The 17,178-nt window shown below is 42.9% G+C and overlaps 1 protein-coding gene across 2 annotated transcripts in view; it reads left to right on the forward strand.

Annotated features, from left to right (window-relative positions):
• The first annotated feature begins 128 nt into the window (after positions 1-128).
• The window catches only part of NLN (neurolysin), a 28,646-nt gene continuing 11,596 nt past the window's right edge, over positions 129-17,178 (forward strand). Inside the window, exons 1-7 of one of the 2 annotated variants that reach the window (XM_033164515.1) lie at positions 129-223; positions 5,703-5,959; positions 6,547-6,695; positions 14,278-14,385; positions 14,857-14,959; positions 15,757-15,917; positions 16,917-17,052. In XM_033164515.1, the coding sequence (XP_033020406.1) occupies positions 183-223; positions 5,703-5,959; positions 6,547-6,695; positions 14,278-14,385; positions 14,857-14,959; positions 15,757-15,917; positions 16,917-17,052 (955 nt within the window). In that variant the 5' untranslated portion in view covers positions 129-182. Of the gene's footprint in view, positions 264-5,702; positions 5,960-6,546; positions 6,696-14,277; positions 14,386-14,856; positions 14,960-15,756; positions 15,918-16,916; positions 17,053-17,178 lie in introns of both variants that reach the window. The other variant, XM_033164516.1, reaches the window with a different exon arrangement.

Below are 17,178 nucleotides of genomic sequence, written 5' to 3' on the forward strand. Positions count from 1 at the left end.
CGGCGAGCGAGCGAACCGGCGGCGGCTGCAGGCGCACGTGGGGGGGGGGGAGCTGTGCGTGCGCCCCGGCAGGCGGCGAAGGGAGCTGGGAGCGGCCGGCGCGTGGGAGCGGAGCGGGGGGCGTCCCATTCCCTGGCTGGGAGCGCGGGCCGGGGCTGGTTTTCCTCCCTCGGCTTCCCTTCATGCTGTCCTTGGGTGTCTCCGCGGGCCGAAGCTTCTGCAGGTACCCCGTGCAAGAAAGACCTCGCCTCACCTGCAAAGGAGTAAGGCGGCAGCGGGAGGGTCTCGGGCGGGATCCGTTCGCCCCGTGTGGTATCTGAAGGAAGCAGGTGGGAGAGGGTCTGGCTGTCTTTTTTCCCTCCTGGCCGCAATATCTTTTGTGTGGGACAAGTGCATTAAGCGGCCATGCCCTCTCTTCCGCGGTGGGAGTAGCCGTTTGGTAAAATCGCTCCTATATAGGTTATCCACCCTATCGCCTTCCCTTGAACTGTTTCCAGCGCCCGTTTCTTCCTTCAGATGCTCGCTGCTAAGGAAGAAAGCCATACCTTATTCTTAAGGGTGTTTCAAATAGACGCAGAGGAGGGAATCGCTGCGGTTTAGGAGTTGTCATCCCTGGAAAAAGAAGACCCCACCCCACTTCAGCCCTCTTGAACATATTGGCCACCCTCTCCCCCCTTTAGGTGCCACAATTTTAGCAAGGCTCCAGCACTCAGAATGTGACGGAAACTATGGAACATGCAAAAAGGGGGACACTATAGGAATCTATTTATTGTGACATGAGCCTTGGCAGGCAGCAACCTGCATTAATGTGGGATGCATGCAACGAACATCTTGTGTATATTGAGTCCACATGTCATGATTTCACTAGCATTAGATTTCTAGATTTATCTTAAGGGACCAACTAGGTGTATGCTTTCACTGGATTGCTGTTTGAGAAGTAGGATTAAAGAGCATCCAAATGTCCCCACCTCAGCTGCATGAGATCCCTTACTTAACAATACAATACAGTTTCTGACACACACAGTGACAAAAGGGCCCAGTTCAGTAATCATTTAGCAAAAGCATTAAGTTGCTCGTGAATTTTGGAGTTAATTTATTGAAATGTGCTTAGCTGTGTTTGTAACAGACATGCTTGTATATTTAATATATGATTGAGAAACCTGTAAAGCTATTGTTCTTGTCTTTAGGAGCTAGAATGATTATAACAGTCTGCCTATATATAATATGCTATGGTCCTATACATATTTTACATTGATAAACGTACAGGCTACAAAAAAAAAAAGAATTTGGTGTATATAACCGTTTTCTAAGACACTATCTGTGTTACTAATGAGGTTGCTTGCAGGTTTTAGATGCCATTTGAATAAGCATGCCTCTGTGACATATTCTGAAATCATTCCTTTATTACAGCAGCCATTCCTTTGCCAATTTAGTCTTGCCTAAATACATTAGTGCACCTGAGTTTACAGTACATAGTTCTGCTTATGATCAGGCAGTAAATCAGTGCATGTTAAGTATCTGATACATGAAGGACATATGAGTGAATCTTACAGGAGAGCTTAGATATGTACAGAGTATCTTGAGTTTGACGTAAGTAAAGTTTCATTTATACACGGGGCAAAAATAATGCAATGCTGCTTGTTATCCCAAAGCTGTTCTTCATATTTTCAGCAGTGCTTCTGTTACCAGTCCCTATGAAGTTACATTTTAGTACTAGAGATGAGAGTAAATGACCTTTGTTGTTGTTTAGTCATTTAGTCATGTCCGACTCTTTGGGACCCCATGGACCAGAGCACGCCAGGCACTCCTGTCTTCCACTGCCTCCTGCAGTTTGGTCAGTCTCATGTTGGTAGCTTCGAGAACACTGTCCAACCATCTTGTCCTCTGACATCAGTTAAATGTTTGTGGGATAATGCTTGGTTAGACTTATTAAGGTCAGAGAGAGTGTGTAGCAAATGAGAGCAACAGAACCGTCCTCATTTTCCTTTATATGTGCATGTACTAGTGCAGTGGTTAATTGCATGGCCAAGGAACGCCACATCTGCAGAAAAAGTTTTTCAGGCTCTTAATATGGAGATACTCTGTGAACCTCCTCCAAAAATAGCTGTCTGTTCTTCCTGCTCTTTAATTGAAAGCCATGCAGTGTGATCTGATCCCTAAGCTACGCCCAGTCCTAAATTCCCCTTGAACTCCCAACACAACATCAGTACAGTGAATTTATGCCAGGTGATCTCACTCTAGAACTCCTTTGGTTTCTTATGGGATGCAGTGATGGGGAACACTGTTCTTGCTACTCAGCTAACCCTTGGGCATATTTCTGAAGTACATGGACCATGCAAGATTGACAGTCCCATGATTCTGTGAACCTGTCAGAATTCATCCCGCTACTGCTGTTATTCAATAAAAGCTGCCTGCGTTAGATGTTTGTGTGTGTTCTCCTGATGTTAGCGCTCCTTCCTGCCATTGTTACTCAACTTGGATGTCTTAATGGTTAGGGCCCTATAATGAAAGCAGGCAGTGGTGTTTGTCACCCTGCCAGGGCTTTGGATCTGCAACTTGTTTATGGCTCTGCCAATGGATAACAGCTCAATGTTCTCCTGTAACAGCCCCTTCAGCAGTTACTTCCAGTGGGGCTTGATAATAAGGTATGCTGGGGGAATGGACTAATAAACTGGTGCTCAATACCGGTGAGACAGAGGTGCTGTGGTTGGGTAGCTTATCTGCACAGAGAGTTCATGTTGTACTCGACACAGTCACCTTTTGCCTGAAGGAACAGGCTTGCCACTTCAACGTTCTCATTGATGCATATTTGTCACTGAGGGCATAGGTTGTTTCTGTGGCATGAAGTGCTTGTTAGCAGCTTATATTGGTGTGCTAGATAAAGTCTGGGCACAGATAGAGTCTAGCCATAACGTTCCATGCTCTGCTACCCTCCAGGTTAGACTGTAATGTGCTCCATATGACGCCTTTGAAAAATGTTCAGAAAATACAACTGGTTCAGAATGCAGCGCCTAGAATACTAAGTGGGACTGGTTGTCATGGTCACATCACACTGGTGCTATGGTAGTGGTAAACCTGGTTTTGACCTTTAAATCCCTTTACAGCCTAGGACCAGCCTATCTCCTCATGTGCCTACCCAAACGGTAACATTTTCAGGACCAGGGGAAAGAAAGGCCTTCTCAGTAATGGCATCCAGTTATGGAATGCTGTCCCCAGAGAGATCTGCCTGGCAGCTGTTGTGTTGTCCTGTCAGTGCCAAGCAAATACATCCTTGTTTTCCCAGGTCTTTTAGAGTTAATTTTATCCCTGCTGATTGTATTTATATGGTGATTCCTGCCTTTTAGTCTTAATGTTTTCTGATTCTTACCTGTGCCTTTCTTTCTTTCTTTCTTTCTTTCTTTCTTTCTTTTTTTCTTTCTTCTTTCTTGTTCTTTTTGCATTTTCCTTTTATGCAGATCACACCAGCAATGCCAGTTGAAGGACAGTATATAATTTTTAAAATACTTTTTTAATACTTAAAACAACAGGCAGAGTTGCCATTTTGTCCCTGGCAAAAGGGTCGTTTGCAGGCTGTTCATTGCTGGCACGGGATTCCGTCCCTTGTCTATAGAGAGCCCTGGAGTTTGTGGCTGCAAGGGTCAGTTGCTGCCCTTCTAACCATTGGGCCATGGAGCCTATCACGCAGTAGATTCTGTGTGCTGGTGGATTCCGTCTTGGAGGGGGCATAGACTGGATTCTGTGATAATCTTATGGTATACCTGCTTTCATCCACTGTTGACTGGTACCTTCCCTCCACAGGGTACTGCAGTAATGGTGGCGTTAGCAGGGATGCAGTGGAGTGGCTGCTGGCATTGTTTCATTATTATTCTTCCTTTATGCTGGTATTGTTTTGCTTTCTGCTCTGCCGCTGGGAATACATAGGATCACAATGACATGATGCTCCCACCGGATTGCCCTGCCCGTCTTTTTGCAAGCTGCCAAATTCATTTTCACTTCTCCTGTTTGTCAGGGGACTGCTTTGTTGGAGAGATAAGTAATTGGTACGTTTTGACGTTTTAACCCATCATTTGTATTTCCTGGCGTTGCTGTGGTTCAGTTCCCAGGGTCTGGAGGTCTGTTGTTGAGATTAAATTTCAGCTTCACTTTACATTGTCAGGTTTCTCATGGTTACCTAAATCCTGATAACAGTTGTCATAAAATGGTCTTATTCAAATCTGTGGTTGGAACTTCACCCCGCCCCTCAATTGCAAGCTTGAATGTGTTTTGGAGCATGAATTGTGGGGTTGTGAGAACTCCTTTGTTTATTTATCCTTTGTACTTTTAGAGAAAATTGGAATAATGAGGAGGCAGTGGCCTGCTGGAAGCTTAGGAAGCAAATTTAGCCTTGGGAACAGAACTATTATGGGTAAGAGAGAAAGCAGGAAAAAAATACTTTCTCCATACTCAAGTTGCTGCCAAGCTATTATCTAAACCTTGTATGTCAGATACTTTCCCCCCTGAAAGGCTATTCTCCACACGCTGCCTCCCCTACACTTGGTTTTCCTAAAGTTCTTTTTTCTGATACTACTATCGTTCCTATTGTGTTCTTATTGTGACAGACTGTGGAGGGGGTTGCCTTACTGACCAGTCCCCATTTTTTAACTTACAGGCTGCCACCAGGCAGAATGGGTCTCTTTCTCTCTGTGCGAGAGAATATATGAACCCCAGGGTGATATGAAACAAAGTTTTACTCAAAATAGACCCACTGAAATGAATGGGCCTAACCTAAGCTTGGTTCTTTCCTAAAATGGATTGTTTGGCACGATGTTGTTGTTGTTGTTGTTGTTGTTGTTGTTGTTGTTGTTTAGTCATGTCTGACTCTTCATGACCCCATGGACCAGAGCACAACAGGCACTCCTGTCTTCCACTGCCTCTCACAGTTTGGTCAAACTCCTGTTAGTAGCTTCAAGAACACTGTCCAACCATCTCGTCCTCTGTCGTCCCCTTCTCCTTGTGCCCTCAATCTTTCCCAACATCTGGGTCTTTTCCAGGGAGTCTTCTCTTCTCATGAGGTGGCCAAAGTATTGGAGCCTCAGCTTCAGGATCTGTCCTCCCAGGGAGCACTCGGGGCTGATTTCCTTCAGAATGGATAGGTTTGATCTTCTTGCAGTCTGTGGGACTCTCAAGAGTCTCCTCCAGCACCATAATTCAAAAGCAGCATCTCTGATTCCAGTGTCTCTGTGGCCAGCCAGAAAATTCCTAAGAGGGTACTGCCACCTTTTAAACTCTACACCTACATGTCAAAAGAATGAGCCAATTTTATCCAGCTATCTCTAATGAAAAAAAGGAGTACTGTAATTTCAAAAATGTTTATTCAGAGACAAAGCCAAAAATATGTTTATTCATCTTCATGGTGGGAGTCTGAACTCCCCAGACACTGGTTGGCATTGTTGAGCTACATCCGTATGGTTTTACTATATATGGATTTGCCTCAAATTTTCTGTCCCCTTCCCCAGTTTTCTTCTGGGCCTTCATGCCTCTAATCCCAGTCCTTATCAAAACATTTCAGATGTATAAAAAAAAACTTCAGAATCTTCATTCTCCCCTTATATTTCTTAATAGTTAATCTCCACAAGTGCACCTGTAATTTCCAGTTTACCTGTTGACTTTTTTGCTATATTGCTTCTTTTGCTATTTAACTTCTCCCCTTCTTCTATTTACAGGGCAGGTGGTCCAAGGATTTTACTCAGAATGACATTAGGAACAGAAATTACTTCAGCTTTCAAGGCCTCATCCTGTAGTGCAGCAGACCGAAACTTCTTGAAATGGGATTTGCCGCCAGAGCAGATTAGAACAAGGACTGAAGAACTTATTAAGAAAACAAAGCAAATCTATGACAGCATTGGAATGCTTGATATGGAAGAGGTTACTTATGAGAACACTGTACAGGCTTTAGCAGATATAGAAGTGGAGTATTCAGGTAATTGTGACATGGCTAAGTATCATTTTCAATTTGCACCAGAAGGGGAGAGACTAAACTTGTGAAATAAGATTTCTGAGTACAGGTGCTTATAGCTAAATATAACAGCAGGGGCATGATATGTTACATAGTATGGAATTAGATTTTCAATGTGATTTTATAACAATTTTGAATTGTGCAGACTAGGTAGGAAGTTCCAGTTACAGGTAGGTAGCCGTGTTGGTCTGCCATAGTCAAAACAAAATAAAATCCTTTCATCTGCAGAAGTGTGCATGCACGGAAGCTCATACCAAGAACAAACTTAGTTGGTCTCTAAGGTGCTACTGGAAGGAATTTTTTATTTTAGTTAGGAAGTTGACCATTTAGGGCTTTGCATGCATATGGAATTAGCCAAGAAAACACTTTTTCTGCTTGACATCCTACAAAAAGCTTGAACTAGTAACAGGTTTGTTTGTTTGTTTTAAAAAAGTAGATAATTTCTTCATAGTGGGAACGTCTCTTCCTCCAAATAACTAGTACTGAGTACTGCTGTTATCCTCTTTATTTTGTTTATTTTGGGGTTGTTGTTTTTTTTGGTTTTCTTTTAGTGGAAAGAAGCATGCTGGATTTTCCACAACATGTCTCACCCGATAAAGATGTCCGTGCAGCAAGCACAGAAGCTGATAAGAGACTTTCTCACTTTGATGTTGAGATGAGCATGAGAGAAGATGTATTCCAAAGGGTTGTCCATTTACAGGTAAAACAGTAGGGAAGTTTGCTTGTCAGCCATTTGCCTAGGTCCCTTATGATGCCAAGTCTTGCAAGGGGTTCTACCTATGTGTTCAGTGCTTTTCAGCATCTCAGTTAAAAATCTTTTTTACTTAAGAAATGGAGAGATAGCTGTGTCTGCTCTGTTTCAATAGAAAGCTGGAAGAAATGGTTAACACTTCTCAAGGAGAATTCGGTAAGAAGAAATGACCTGTGGGTTTACACAGCTGCTGCAGGCAGTGGAAATAAAGGGATTGCAACTTAATCAATTAAATATGTTTTCATTTCGATGGTTGGATATTTCTGATCGTTTAATAGTTCCTTAAAATAAAACACCCGTTGGTTTGCATCCAAACATCACACAAGAAAATCACAAATCAAAATAAATCAGGAAGGGGGGAAATCGCAATAAAAGAAAATCTAATAAAAACATTTTCAGCATTAACTCATCAGGATAAGATCAGTACAAAAGAAAAAAGCAGACAAAGTAGGACAGCCCTTGGCTGTCATGGCAGTTTTAGCTGAGATTCCTGCAAAACAGGGGTTTGGACTAGATCACCCACAGGGACCCTTCTGACTTTTACAATTATGTGGTTCATTGTATGTCTCCCCCCTCACACGCACACACCAGGGCTTAGTTCCAGAGTTTATGGAGTTGAAGTGCATTTTGCATCCAACATACCTTGCAAAAAAGAATTAGGCCTCATCAGCTGCTAGAACTTTTCTGTAGGGATATACTAGAATGTTTTGCTTAGGCCATTTTTACAGCACTTAGCCCTGTACTTGATCTAGAAACTGAAGGCCTTGGAATATTTCTCCACCATTGTTTGATAACTGGAACTCATTTTCTCTGGACCTAAATAAATCTTTTGTAGCTGCAATCTAGGTCAATTAAGAAAAGCTTTGCTATAGTTAGCAATGGGTTTAACAATGATACTGCTTGTTAGAAAACACTGGTCGTGTGCAGGAGAGATGCACTTCTTTGGTGATGTTAACTTATTGCACAACATTCAGATTAGACCATCCTTTATATACACTTTCATCTCAAAGTAGTCACTTATGTAAGTGGCACATGTAGACAGAATAAGAAGCTGATATGAAGACAGGCTGATACAACTCCAATGCTGAGCATTTGCATAGGCCTTAATATAATATCTGTTATTTACTAGTTACAGTTAAGTGTCTATTGTTAGCAGTGTACAATGATAAAAGTAAAGACTAACCCTGTTTTTAGGCTTATAGTCTACAAAAGCTGCTTATGAATGGTGTTGCAAATGCTTCATTTATTGGAGATGCAGCTTTTACTACAAGGTGAAATGTGATCACTCGTGTGGGTCACAATTTGGTTATCTTCATTGTCATATATTTTAACCCTGTAGCTTTTTTACTTTTTTGTTTCAAATCAAAATAAAGCAGGATTTTTTTAATTATTTATGATCATGTTTGAGTTAATGCTGTACTTGAAGAGCCCATGTCTTACCAAAATCCTCACCACCCCTTTGGTTAAAAAAATGAAAAGGGACCCCTGACTGTTAGGTCCAGTTGCAGATGACTCTGGGCTGGGTTGTGGCGCTCATCTCACTTTACTGGCCGAGAGAGCCGGCGTACAGCTTCCGGGTCATGTGGCCAGCATGACTAAGCCGCTTCTGGCGAACTAGAGCAGCACACAGAAATGCCGTTTACCTTCCCGCCGGAGCGGTACCTATTTATCTACTTGCACTTTGACTTGCTTTTGAACTGCTAGGTTGGCAGGAGCAGGGACCGAGCAACGGGAGCTCACCCCTTTGCGAGGATTCGAACCGCTGACCTTCTGATTAGCAAGCCCTAGGCTCTGTGGTTTAACCCACAGAGCCACCCGCATTCCACTACTCTTTTGGTTACTTGCCTTGAATTGCATTTTAAAAATGTTTTGCTTTCAACAGTTTTATTTTGTTGTTTGAACAGGAGGAATAACCCACCATAAACTGCTTCTTCTAGTCCTGGTGACAGCTGAATTACATTTGTAACAAATTACTACACTATTCATTGGAGCGTTTTCATTATAACAACAAGCAATGCTCAGTCAGGATGCCTCTGTCTAAAAATGATGATTCTCAGTAGGAGATTCCGTTGCCTAGAGGTGTTTTCCTGTAATTTAATTCCTGTTTTGCTGATGAGCAGAAGGAAGCCTCTAATGTGATCTCTTTGGCTAAACGCTTCATCTTCTATTTGTTGAATTAACATTAACATTTTATTAAATTTATTTTTCATTATGTTGGTATAAACATATATGAAAAGAGGACAAGACAAACATGGGTAGAAAAATAAAAGCTAAGGGATGGACCTTTGCCAGCATGGTGTAGATCTTGTAATCTAATGTACAGGACTGGGAGAAAATTGCCTTCTGAAGTTCTCCAATTTATTTGCAAGTGGGGGGGGGGAATAGGGAGGAGGCATAATCGGGGGGGGGGGAATTCTCCAACATTATCAGAATTAGAAAAACAATTCTCAGAATAAAATTCTTTTATGGGAGATTTTGATTTGGAAATTTTGAACTCAATTACATTGCTAGGTCACCCTGAAGGAAGCAGTGACCTAAAAGTATAACCACATCACTTCTCACCCCTGCTTGCATTACTCGCTAACCCCACCTACCTGCCAACCTCTGCCCAATCCCTCACCCCCTTGCCAATCCCGCTTTGCAGCTTGCCCCAAGCCCCTTCTTCCAGTTCGAAAGCATACCAGTGCAAGTAGATAAATAGGTACCACTGCGGCAGGAAGGTAAACGGTGTTTCCGTGCGCTCTGGCTTCCATCATGGTGTCCCATTGTGCCAGAAGCAGTTTAGTCATGCCAGCCACATGACCTGGAAAGTTGTCTGTGGACAAACGCCGGCTCCCTCAGCCTGAAGCAAGATGAGCGCCACACCCCATAGTCAAGTTGGACTGTACCTAACTGTTCAGGGGTCCTTTACCTTTTTTTTTTTTACCTCACCCCTTTTCTTCACCTCTTTTTTTACATCACCCCTTTTCACCTCTTTTCTTCCCAGAGCAGCAGCCATGGTGGCAACAGTGGAGACTTTGTTCCTCTCTGTTTTGGTCCCCAACCCACCCACTCACCCATGAGCAGATGTGGTGAGTGTCCTGACTCCCACTTTCAGACTTGGGAACTCAAACTATTGGTTTGAGGTTTAAAGGTTTTATTCCAAAAATCTGTATGGCATCCCAGCTTAGTGCAGGCTGTAGGTTACATGGTTCTAAGGCACAGCATAGTTCTGTGGCTGTGCATAAGCTAGAACAGCATCCCAGCAATTGACATGCCCTTCGGACTTTCCTTTTGAAGAGTGGAGTGGGCACAGTCATTCACATGGCTGAACTTCTGACTGGTCAAGCAAGCTCCTACTCATTCAGGGTCAGAGTCCTCCTGTGGATCCTCTGCATCTTTTTATATAATGTTTTTCTGTATTGTTCATGGTACAGAAGATGCATTTTGAGAAAAGAATCCTTTGCATCTTGACCACTGTCTCCCAGCCCTGTGGGTCCCACCCCTGGATCAGAGTCTTCTAGCTCCCTGAACTCCTCTGAGCAACAAGGAGGGCTGATTTGCAGAGGGCCCTGGGGAGAGCTGCAGGGTGGGGTTTAGAGGTTGCTTTCTGATTCACGGGAGTCTGGTGCTGAGGATCCTAGGGAGGATCCAAGTTTGTGGGGAGGGGGATTTCCCTCAACCTACTCTCACGCCCTGCCTTCTTCTCTATTGCTGTTGGAGTCCACCTCTGACACTTCCACTGTGCCTACCTGCCACTCCCTTCACCTCTGGAGTTGTCAGATGCTGGGTCTAGCCTCATCTCTCCATAGGGGGCAGCTTCACCTGTCCCGTCCACCTCTTGGGAAGCAGGGACACCTCCCCCATCACTCAGGTCCTAGAAATAGAAAATAGAAATAGAAATACTTTATTCTCACTGTACCACATGTTTACAGTGAGATTAAACAAGCCTGCCTCCCTCTCACAATCTCTCAGTCCTGGTTACACTCTATGTGCTGTTGTACGACCACTAACCCCGAATGTCAGCTGCAATGTTGCTGTCTTCCATTCAGCAGCCTCACTGGTAGAAACTGTTCTTTAACCTGTTGGTGTGGCTTATCATGTTTCTATATCTCCTGCCCAAGGGCAGGAGGTTAAAAAGGTGCTGGCCAGGGTGAGAGTCATCCCTGAGAATGTCATCCCTGAGAACACAAACAGAGGCATGAACAGATGGAAGGGGGTTCCGACTTTCACATGGGGTGCTAGATTGCTTGCTAACACACAGAACTGCTTGCCATGCTATAGCCCACCCTGTAGCCCACATTGTGCCCACCCTGTTTCCTTATAGGATTGAAGGGGGTGTTGAATCAGCTTCTTCAGTTGAGTAGCCATGTCACCTGCTGTGCCTTTATCTGTGCCACTAAGTATGCGTATTGTTTATGGTGCCTTTGAATAGCACGCTTGCATCTGTATCACAATAATCTTGAGCATTGAAGGCTTTGGAAAAACAGGTCACCCAAGTCCACATTTGTCAGCAACTAGAAGCCAAGAAATCTTCCTCCTCATCTGACTAATCCCGTCAAGATATCTCCATGGTTTTCAGATCACCGGCACCGACATTCCCTAAAAACTAGATTAAAATGGAAGGATATATAACAAATAAAACTGGGCAGTATACAAAAGAATAAAAAATGTAGGAATCCCACAAAGCTTGGATAAACATATATGTCCTTAAGAGGCATTTCAGGGTCGTTAAAACATAATACCCAATCATCCATACCATCAATCCATGATGCTCTACCTGAGGCTAAAAGTACTTGATGCTGGGACTGGACCACAAGTCGAGCCTGAGTGTAAATTGGAGGTGGGGCTCCTGGGAAACCAGGATGAGCTTGGGGTGTCAGAAATCCACTGATGCAAGTGATAAAGAGCTGCTCAGGTAGGGAGAGGCAGCACCAGTGGCAAGGAGGCTTGTCAGTCTCCATCTATGAAAAGATAGATGCCTAGAAGGGCTAAACACATAAATATTCACAAAAGCAAGGGTGGGGGACTTGTGGTTTCTTCAAGTGTTGAAGGACTCCAGTTCTCATCAGCCCCAGACAGCATGGCCAGTATCAACTGTGATGAGAGTTGTAGATCAAAAACACATAGAGGACCACAGGTTTCCTACCCTTACCCTAAGTAGAATACAGATTGAGAGGCTGAGTGAAACCTGCCTTTTGAGACCCTGCCTGAGGCAAAGTTTTTGAGCAGTGATAACCTTATCTAGGAAACACCTTTGTGTTGCTCTGTTCTGCAGCTGAAGAACAGGGATTAAAGGAATGTACCCTTGCCTGAAGTATGTGTAGTTATCTCCTTCCACCTTTGCCTTGTGACTGGATTGGCCCATCCCATCTGAATTAAGTGCCCTGTGTTAAGAGGACAGAAGTTAGTTGAATGCCCTACTGCACCAAAGAAATCTGGACAATGTAAGGAATACTGCTGTTGTATAATGTGGCATGGATTAGCTCCAAAATGTACCAAAAGTACTATCCAGTGTTAGGTCCAACTCAAGAGTAAAACCATTGAAATTAATGAACATGACTAATTTATGTTCATTAATTCAGTGTGGATACTCTTGAGTAGAACTTAATTGGATACAGCCCTGATGTAGAAAAGGGTGGTGACATAAAACAGAAGAAAAGTGTTGAAAAATAATGTCTTTTGGGTTTTACACATACAAATTGTGCACATAAGCAGGGAGAGCAGATGAGTTTGCTAAACTCTTCCCTCTCCCCCCATCCCACCCCCTGCCACCATCTAACTCATGGAGGGTGAAAGACAGAAGCAGTGAGCCTCCCCTATGCATAGAGGCTCCCTGCATGATTCAGAACCCTCCATAGTGACTGGAATTGGTCACTGAGTACTTGCTGCGGCCAGCAGATTTAATTTATGAATAACAACTCAAAACAAGGTACTGGAGATTTTGGGTTGGCATAGTGCATTTTCTCCAACGAGCAACATCTCTGCTCATTGTGGCTTATCCATTACCTTGGATATCCTCCAACCCTTCTATTAAGTTGTTTATTCATACACTCCTTTCTTCCTGTTCTGAAATGTGCCCTGCTCAACAAAGTGCTGATTACTTAAGTGTGTTGTTGCTAGTTCTCTGTATTAGGAGATGTAGAAAAGGGAAAGCTAATGGTTTGTTTGCAAACATTTGAATGTAGCTGGAGACGGGAAGATACCTGATAGAGGTTTCAGGCACAGGGTGTGTGTGTGAAAACGTAAACCATTTCTCTGTTTGGTTGGCCCTAAACACCCTTATTGTTAATTTAAATGCTTGGAAGTTGCTCCTTCCCACCTCTCCACTGCCACTTAGTTCCAAATAAGAATGCATAGATGGCAGCCTAATTTGTATCTGCCTTCTTCTAAAACGCCTTCATCTCTGAGCAGTGTGTGATGACCCAGCTGTAACATGAAACGTCGTTGCTTGCCCTTAATGTTTGCTCCCTGTGGAAAAGCCCAATGTGGCAGCTGGCATGCTTCGCTCTAGAATTCCTCAAACAAAATCAATATTTACCCATCAGTATTCTATTAGTTAACATTTTATTCTCACACACCATGTGCATGCTTGTGAAGCAGAGAGGCAGCAACTTTTGCTCACACCACTAGGCAGGACTGAGTGAATTAAACAGGTTCCCGTCCCCCGTCCCCCCGCCGCCCAAAGTTGTGCTATAGTCATCATTCATGTCTAACCTCTGGCACACACTTGCTAGGTGGCTTGCACAAGTTGCTGCCCATCTGTAGTGTGCCGATATACCTTTCAGGGTTGTTGTGTGTGGAGGATTGCTGAATATGTTGGTCAAGATCTTTGAACATTCTGCAGCAGGGGTATCTAACCTGGTGCCCTGTTGCATTTCCCATCATTCCCTGCCCTCTGGTCATGGTGGCTAAGGTTGATGGGAACTGTCTTCCAACATCATCTAGAGGGCTACAGGTTAGCCACCTCTGTTGTAAAGAATGACAAAAATGGTTTGTACATCGTGTTAAGTTTTTGGAAAACATTATTCCTGGTGTGTAGTAGAATGATGATAACTGCATCAATGCAATCAATGTGAAAAAACAGTATTTCACTCACACACCAAAAATGTACAATTCAAATAAATAGTGAATACTGTCTACCTTGGTTCATTTTGCAGATGAGGCATAGGTAGTGGTGGTTGCCAGTGTGAGCACTCACCTGACTGCCTGTTGTTTCTGAGGTGCAAACACCCTGGCGGGAGCACTGATTTACACCACACCAGCCTCCCCACTGTACCCCCCTGCCGCCTCCCAGTAAGCAGTGGCTATGCAGGTGACGGGAAATCAGGTGAATGCCCCACCAACCCCTACTGGGCATAGGAAAACTCTTTCAATATTGGACAAAAGATTAATGTTTCTTTAGTAAAATGCTTGATATAATACATGTGTGTGTGTGTGTGTGTGTGTCCGTTCCCATCCATGATGCAGAAGAAGACAGCCACCTGTGATACTCACTGAGCTTTTAATATGCCACAAAATGGCTAAATATCATCATCTACTTTCATTTCAGCAAACATGTGACATTGAGACTTTAAGGCCTGAAGCCAAAAGATACTTGAAGAAGTCAATAAAAATGGGGGAAAGGAATGGTCTCCATCTTCCTACAGAAGTACAAAATGTAAGTATGACATCTGCAAATAGTAAAACGGGATAAAACAAGAACATTCCAAACAGTATGGTTTTTGAGTGATTGGTGGTTTCCTTAGCCAAGAAGTCCCAACTGCCTTATTGGGGTTCCTGACCATATGGGGCATTCAGGCTGAGACACTTCCACACTACCTTCAGAGCTTCACAGTAAACAATGGAAGAGGCATGCCCAGTGACAATGGAGGTGGCATGCCTTCCTCCATCCCTCTACATACTTTGGTCCAAGCTGAATGCAGGAAGAAAGCTAGGATCACAGATATGGAAGTATGCACTTTAATTGACAGATTTAAACTATATATACATGACTTGAGTAACTCAGGCTGATATATTGAAAGTGTTCTTTGTCCTTGGCAAATAAATTAGCATGTTAAAACTGTTGTACTATTCTGTTTGTTTGTTTTTAATAAAGGTTATGCTTCTCCCATCTTTCTCTCCCATTAAGGAAATCAAGATAATAAAGCAGAAACTGAGCGAACTATGCATTGACTTCAGCAAAAACCTCAATGAAGATAATACATTCCTGATATTTTCTCAAGATGAACTTTGTGAGTGTGTGTGTGTGTGTATGTATTTACCAATTGCTGTTGAGAGGAGGTGTATGCATTTTTGCATTAACACTGTCAAATGATTAAGTGTTATGCTGCTAAGTCTTCCAGGTATGTGTAAGTATTGTCTCAATCAACTGTCCTCAGTCAAGTACCCCACAAATGTTTTGGATGCCCATATTGGCTGGGGCTGCTGGTACTTGTAGTTGAAAACATCTGGAGAGCAGCAGGTTGGGAAAAGTTATCTCAGATACTTATCAGCTTCACCTGTTAACATCTTGCTCTCATTTCCACTTTACTTGCAATGACCATTTCCCCACAGCTGTGTATTGTTAGTTTCATATTTTCTATCTTCTTTGGACCATTTTGTTGGATGGAAGAATGTTTTAACCCAATTGCTTTTAGATGCTGTAACTGCTTTTAGAATGTTTTTGTTGATCATAGTGAATTAGCATGTTTACTTCAGTTTATGCTGTTAACATATGTATATATGTGAGAATGTATATACCTGGAGTGTGGGACCTGTGCCCCTTCAGATGCAGCTAGACTGAAACTCCCATCATCACTGACAATTGGCCATGCTGATGGGAGCGGGAGTCCAAAATATTTAGAAGGCTACAAGTTTGTTAGGCAGCTAATAATGGAAACCGTAGGGTTGTAATTTTTAAAATGCATGTTGACAGTAGAAATCAGCCTGGTAATTAAACAGTTGTGATGGTTGCTATGCCAAACATTTGTTGTATTGTTAAAGATAATGTCTGAAGAGTATCCTTTTCCCTATATCCCATGTTCCTCAGGTGCCCTTCCTGATGATTTCATCAGTAGTTTGGAGAAGACTGAAACAAACAGATATAAAGTCACCTTAAAATATCCACACTATTTTCCTGTTATGAAGAAGTGCAGTGTTCCAGACACCAGAAGAAGAATGGAAGCTTCTTTTAACTCCAGGTGTAAAGAGGTATGGGAGATTTGTCCCACCCATACCAAAGTGAGATAAAATATAGGAACAATATGACTGATCCATGGCCCTTTATGTACCTGGCTTGGTGGACACATTTTGATTGTTTTCTCATGGGAGCAGCCTATATTATCCACAGCTGGAGTGGGGAACGTGTGCCCTTACAGATGTTGGATTCCAGCTCCCATCAGCCCCAGCCAGCAAGGTAGGGGAGATAGGAGATGGAGTCCAATGACATCCAGACTGCCACAGAGTCTCCATTTCTCTTCCCTAGTGCATTGGGAAATGAATGAGTACAGAAAATTCACTTATTAAAAAGAGTGGCAATCTTCAAATTCTACATATTTACAAAAATTAAAAATAAATAAATCCTAACTTCCATTGCCTATAAAAGGTAAAGGGACCCCTGACCACTAGGTCCAGTCGCGGACGACTCTGGGCTTGCGGCACTCATCTTGCTTTATTGGCCGAGGGAGCTGGCATACAGCTTCCGGGTCATGTGGCCAGCATAACTATAAGCATAACTAAGAATAACTAAGCCGCTTCTGGCAAACCAGAGCAGCACAATAATACATATAAGTCAATGAAGCTGCCTTATCTCGAGTGGGAGCATTAGTCTCTCTAGTTCGGTACTATGTACTCTGACTGATGTCCATTCTCCAGGATCTCAGGCAGAGGTCTTTTCCAGCTCTCCTCCATGGGATCCTTTTAAATGGAGATTCCCGGGAGTGAATCTGGAAACTTTCCCATGTAAAATGCATGTTCCACCAATGAGCTACGTCCCTTCCTGAATTAAAGCATATGTAAATTGTGGATACTTGGCTACAAAACATAAGGAAACGTTTTTACAAACAAACAAACATATATATTTTTAGCATGTTGGCGTTCTCAAGAGTTTGACGCATATTTCGTTCAAAATGTATGAAACAGCTGTCAAAAGTACATTTTACTCTTTGCATTGTATGAAATAGCTTAAAGCCTTAATTTTTATTTCCCTAGGAAAATGTTAACATTCTTCAACAGTTGCTTCCTTTGAGGGCAAAACTAGCAGGACTTATGGGATACAACACACACGCCAATTTTGTTCTTGAGCTGAACACTGCACAGATCACAGACAATGTTACAGCGTTCTTAGGTTTGTTTTTATTTATATATGCAAAAGTATCAAACATAGTACTTGAATCATGGGGTAAAATTTATTGTGAAAATTTACTGGGGACAGGCAAAGAAAAGGATCTGATCAAGTATTTTTAGCATCTTT

The sequence above is a fragment of the Lacerta agilis genome, chromosome 11, assembly GCF_009819535.1.
Source record: "Lacerta agilis isolate rLacAgi1 chromosome 11, rLacAgi1.pri, whole genome shotgun sequence".
NCBI lineage: Eukaryota > Metazoa > Chordata > Lepidosauria > Squamata > Lacertidae > Lacerta > Lacerta agilis.